This window comes from Fonticula alba (assembly GCF_000388065.1).
Source record: "Fonticula alba strain ATCC 38817 unplaced genomic scaffold supercont2.8, whole genome shotgun sequence".
Lineage (NCBI taxonomy): Eukaryota > Rotosphaerida > Fonticulaceae > Fonticula > Fonticula alba.
In genome coordinates this window covers 1566334-1571236 of record NW_009242978.1, presented here as the reverse complement: position 1 = coordinate 1571236, position 4903 = coordinate 1566334, and the positions used below count along the sequence as shown (strand labels likewise).

Here is a 4903-nt window from a genome sequence, read left to right as displayed (position 1 = left end):
CCCGAGTCCCGGCCCTTCCTTTGCCTTAGCCCGTCTCTGCCCGCGGGGCGGCGTCCCCTCCTCTCCCGCGCACCACCCTCGCTCTCTCGGTGCATCGGGGGCATACTTTCGCAATGTGGTGTCGGTGGCCTCGCCCCCCCCCCCCTCCCGGCTCCCTTGCTGACTCCCGCGTCTTCCCCTCTCCCCCGTCGCATCCCCCTTTCCTCATCCCGCCGCCACCCCCCCCCGTCATCCAGCATCCTCTCCCCTTCCATCATCATCTCGGCCGCCGTCACCCTCGGCCTGCTCGAGACCGTCTGGAAGCCGGTTGTTGAGAACTTCAAGTTCGAGCGCCTGACCCTCCTGCACGAGCCCAAGTACCCGATCATCGCCACTCTCGGCTACGTCCTCATGCTCATCTTCCTGCCGATGGTCATGAAGAACCGCCAGCCCCTCAACCTCAAGTGGGTCATGGTCATCCACAACTGGATTCTCTCCACCGGCTCCCTGGTCATGACCATCGGCATGCTCAAGGAGGTGTGTCGATTCCCTCGCCTTCGGGCAGCTTCCCTCTCTTTCTCTCTCTTTCTCTCTCCTCCACGCAATCCGCCTCCCCATGTGCTGACCTCCCTCCTCCTGCGCGCGCCCCCCTCCCGCTTGGTGTTCCCCCCCCCCGTGCCCTGCCCCCAGGTCGCCCTCTACGCTCTCAAGAACCCCCAGTGGGTCCACCTCACCTGCGACCCGAACTACACCCACCGTGCCTCGACCAACCTCTTCTTCTGGTACTACATCTTCTACCTGTCCAAGATGTATGAGTTCATCGACACTGCCATCCTGATCCTGCGCAAGGTGCGTGCCGCGGAGACCCGCCTCCTTTGTTGCCCATCCGCTCCATGCCTCTTTCCCCCCTCCTCGCCTCTCCCTCTCTCTCTCTATGCCTATGCGCAGTCCCTTGCCTTGTTGCTGACGCCCCCTCACGCGCATTTGCGCCCGCGCTCCTGATGCGACCACCCGTAGAAGAACGTCATCTTCCTCCACTGGTACCACCACATCATCACCCTGTGGCTGTGCTGGGTTTGCCTCGACGTCGACCTTGGTATCCAGTGGTATGTCGGCCAGCCGCCTTTTCGGCCCCTTGATTTCCCTCATTCGCCGCCGTCGTCCCCCCCCCCCTTCCCCTCGTCGATCTTGCCCCCTCTGACTCATCCTTCCTCCTTCTCCCTTCTCTCTCCCCCTCCCCCCACAATCGCGCGCGCTCGCAGGTTCTCCTCCGCCTCCAACACCCTGGTCCATGTCTTCATGTACTACTTCTATGCCTCTCAGACTCTGAACATTCAGGTCTCCTGGAAGAAGCACCTCACCACCCTGCAGATCGTGCAGTTCGTCCTCGGCATCTCCAGCAACCTCTCTTGGGCCTACTTCACCATCATCAAGGGCATCACCTGCTCCGGTAACTGGTTCTCCTTCTGGTTCGGCAAGTTCGTCCTGGTGTCCTTCCTGGTCCTCTTCATCCAGTTCTACCGCCGCTCCTACAAGAAGAAGCCCGTCGCCGCCGCGACCAAGACCAACTAAGCGAATGTGGGTCTACACATCGGCTTGGTGGTGACCGTGGAGGTGAGTGACGCGGCGCGCGTGTGGCTGTTGTTTTGAAGCACACACGCGGCCCACTCCTCCGGCCCGCGCGCCCCCTCTCCCCCCTCCCCTCCTCTCCCCCGGCCTGGAGGTCTCTCTGCTGTCCATGGAGTTTGGCTGTTGCCTCGCTCTCTCGGCGCCCTCTCTTGTGGGTGTGCCGGGGGCGTGTCAGCACCCCCCCTTCTCCTCCCGCCCTCCCTCCGCCCTCTCTCATCGTTATGTGCGAGTCGCGCGCCGCGCGCTGCGCCTCGCGATAGAAGGGATTCGCTTCCCCCCCTCCCCCCTCCCCCCCTCTCTCCCTCCCTATAGTCTCGGCAACCCAGTTTTGGCTGTCCGCTTTCTCCCCCCTGTACCAAATTGAACTTGTTCTCCAAAAGAAGGACGGTTGTCTGGTTGTGTCTTGCATATCATTCTTCTCTCTCTCTCTCTCTCTCCGCACTACAGACCCAGAGCCTGGTGCGGGTGGCTCATGTGCCCCCTTTTTCCCCGTCTTCCTGTTTCCCTGAGACATGGCCGACTCCATGACGGGGGTATCCCCCCCCCCGGCGTGATGCAAGTCTTTGCGCCTGTGTGTGTAAGTCTGCATATTTGTGAAAATGTGTGTATATTCCTTGATCACAGCGAGGGACAGCAGGGGAGGAGATGCGGACACCGCCTCTCCCCGTTGCAGGACTCGCAAAAGTCCCGACACATATTGTCATCCTCCTGGCCCTGGTTTCACTGTTGCGCCGGGGGCGACCGCGGAGACGAGGATCCAGGCGGTCCCCCGGCAGCCGGCTCTGGCGCCTTTACGGGCGGGCTCTGTGCCACCGGGTGATTCAGCCGGTGGCTCCGTGGAAGAACCGTCTGGAGGTAAGTCACACGGGCGGCATTTTCCCGACGGTTCACCTGTTCCTCGGGATGGCAAAGGAGGGGCGAGATGGGGGGGTTAGTCACGGTGGCAAGGGCCTCGCCCGTCCCCGGCCCGGGCGGGAGAGGCATGCGAGGGGCGCCATTTTCCACTTCTCTGAGCGCACCGTGGTGATGTCAGGGTGAAGCTTGACGGTGCGGACCTGCGTCCGGTCATCCGTGTCGCTTGTTCCGGAGTCCGGCGGGGAGATAGAAAAGAAGCTGGTTGATGGGGCGACCTGGCAGGGAGGAAGCCGAGCAAGATCGACATCGATGCCGACAAAGCAGTCGCTCGGCAGGCGCTCGACATTCACCAAACGGCCTGTGTTGCACCAGGGAGATCGGCGAGTCAGTAAGCCGGGCGGCGAAGAGGGGGGGGGGGAGGGAAGGCAAGCCAGTCCGCAAGAGCCGGCGAAGCATACCCTTGATCGACACGATGTTCCAGTTGCCGATGGACTTCACACCATCGACCTCTGCCGGGGGCGAGGGCGGCTGTCAGTACCGGACCTCAATGCGAGCGCTGGAAGGCCCTTCTCATTGTGTCGCTCCACCCCGCTGGCGAAAGCGTGAAAAGGGAAACCGAAGGGGCAGGAGCATGCGCACTGGAGTGGACGGAGAAGTAGTTCCCGGACCCGATAGCCAAGGGTGTGGCCTCTCTATCGGCAATCGATGTGTGCATGCATGCGTGCATGCATGTGCATGCATGTGTGTGTGTGTGTGTGTGTGTGTCAGGGCTGACAGATGAGATGTCCAGAAGGCGGAAGGAACATCCCGGCCTGTGGGCCGTGCGTACCGGCTGACAATGTGGCACATCTCCTCGAATACATTCCCCTTGCCAATGGTAATCGGCGCCAGGCGGCCATCGATCACGCACTGCGGGTGGAAGACATTCCCCGGGCCTGGGGAGACAGGGTGGCACAAGGACAAGGTGAGATGATTGACGCCCATAGGCACGGGGGGGGGGGGGAGGCGCGCGGAAGGGAGGACTGGCTTTTGGCTGCCGTCGAGACGCACCGTAGGTGACGTTGCCGAGGATGACCGCGCCATTGCAGATGATGGTCGGCAGCTCGAAGTTGGACAGGAGGTTCCGATTGGAGGGGGTTGTCGCCGAGGAGGCCGAGCCCTGGGCCACCTGCGGGGGGGATGATGGAGGCGATGCCATTGCACGCGATCGCCAAGTCAATCACAAAGGGGCGAGTGTACGGGGATGAAGTGTGGAAGGTGATCCGCAACCCGTCGGCAGGGCGCGGAGGCGGGCCTTTTGTTTTTGATCGGGTTGCCTGCCCTCCCCACCATCGCAGGCCCGCCAGGTGTCTGATGTCCTAGGAAATAAAAAGCCCCCTCGACCGGGGGGGGGGGGGGGGGGGTGGGCAGCCGGCAGAAAGCCTGCGTGGGACTAGCTGGCGGGATGGGCTGCCGACGGGCGGCGTGCCCGGGGCACGCGAGATATGCATGGTGCGCCCTGCAGGGCCCCACAGCAGCCCATCCGGCGGTACCCGGAGTGGCCCCCAGGGGATGCCGTTACGTCTCCGCGTCGACCACTGGGGATGGCGGTATTTTTTTCAAAATTGGCGCCGATCGATCTTCCCTGGCATCCTGGGTGGGGCCCCGGCGGGGGCCGGCGGCCCAGTGTCTTTCCCCGTCAGCCCGCCCGCCCGCCCGCCCGCCCGTCCCCCCCCTCATCTCTTTCCTCGTCCCATCTACGGGCAGGAGAGGTACCAGGGTGCCGGCATAGCGCAGTTGCCCCGCATATCCCTCCCCCACCCCCGCTCTTCCCTTTTGACCTTCCCCCTCTCCCTCACCATCCTTTTGTGGTTCTCGCCCCCTCCCCCCAGGCCATTGCCGAGACCTGCTCTGCACCCTCTCGCCCACTCGTTTCCCGTCCCTCGCCCTGGCCAGTCGCACGAGGCATGCCATTGATTGGGATCCCTCCATGAACGGCTCGCTGTCTGGCTCTCTACCTCCCACCGCCCGGGGTGACCGAATTCAACAACTCCGTTCGTGACTCTCTCTCTCCCGCTCTCTCTCTCTCTTGCTCGCTCATGATTCGTTACGCCCTTTTGCCTTCCTTGTTTTTTGCCTCCCCTGTCTCTCCTCCACCTGCCACATACTCTGCCCCTGCTGACGCCCACTTGCACTCATGGATAGATGCCATCCCCTGCGCTGATGTCTTCGCCGCGCGTTTTGGCCGGCGATCGGGCAGCATCCTCGCCACTGGGCACGATGGGGGCATTGTCTCTCTTTGGGACGTGTCCAAGGGAAAGTGCATCAAGGTATGTGCCTTTATGTTATTCGCACCCTTGCCCCTGTTCCTCTCTCGCTCTCTCCCTCTTCCTCGCCTCTCTTTTGTCCTTGGCCTCTCCCACGCCATCCGGCACAATGTTTCCCTCGCATGCCCCCCCCC

General features: G+C 62.9%; 3 protein-coding genes across 3 annotated transcripts in view; 2 read left to right on the top strand and 1 right to left on the bottom strand.

Annotated features, from left to right (window-relative positions):
- Positions 1 to 1906, top strand: part of H696_05001 (hypothetical protein) — a 2346-nt gene extending 440 nt beyond the window's left edge. Inside the window, exons 3-6 of the mRNA XM_009498870.1 lie at positions 237 to 516; positions 670 to 828; positions 997 to 1085; positions 1242 to 1906. Of these exons, the coding sequence (XP_009497145.1) occupies positions 237 to 516; positions 670 to 828; positions 997 to 1085; positions 1242 to 1551 (838 nt within the window). The 3' untranslated portion in view covers positions 1552 to 1906. The remainder of the gene's footprint in view (positions 1 to 236; positions 517 to 669; positions 829 to 996; positions 1086 to 1241) is intronic.
- Positions 1907 to 2196: 290 nt separating this feature from the next.
- Positions 2197 to 3808, bottom strand: H696_05000 (hypothetical protein). Its single transcript, XM_009498869.1, has 6 exons — positions 3514 to 3808; positions 3293 to 3398; positions 3103 to 3155; positions 2922 to 2972; positions 2628 to 2821; positions 2197 to 2499 (listed from the first exon to the last, which is right to left on the bottom strand). Exons 1-6 carry the CDS (start codon positions 3659 to 3661, stop codon positions 2329 to 2331), a joined length of 723 nt encoding a protein of 240 aa, XP_009497144.1. The 5' UTR covers positions 3662 to 3808; the 3' UTR covers positions 2197 to 2328.
- A 455-nt stretch (positions 3809 to 4263) lies between these two features.
- H696_04999 (hypothetical protein) overlaps positions 4264 to 4903 on the top strand; it is a 4286-nt gene continuing 3646 nt past the window's right edge. Inside the window, exons 1-2 of the mRNA XM_009498868.1 lie at positions 4264 to 4496; positions 4648 to 4772. Of these exons, the coding sequence (XP_009497143.1) occupies positions 4433 to 4496; positions 4648 to 4772 (189 nt within the window). The 5' untranslated portion in view covers positions 4264 to 4432. The remainder of the gene's footprint in view (positions 4497 to 4647; positions 4773 to 4903) is intronic.

Bases quoted from the DNA above. Each gene is read 5' to 3' on its own strand.
- H696_05000 (XM_009498869.1), bottom strand. From the start codon at position 3,661: ATGGCATCGCCTCCATCATCCCCCCCGCAGGTGGCCCAGGGCTCGGCC. The intron at 3,399-3,513 runs GTGCGTCTCGAC...CTGTCTCCCCAG, and splicing joins CCTCGGCAACGTCACCTACG to GCCCGGGGAATGTCTTCCAC. The intron at 3,156-3,292 runs GTACGCACGGCC...GATTGCCGATAG, and splicing joins ATGTGCCACATTGTCAGCCG to AGAGGCCACACCCTTGGCTA.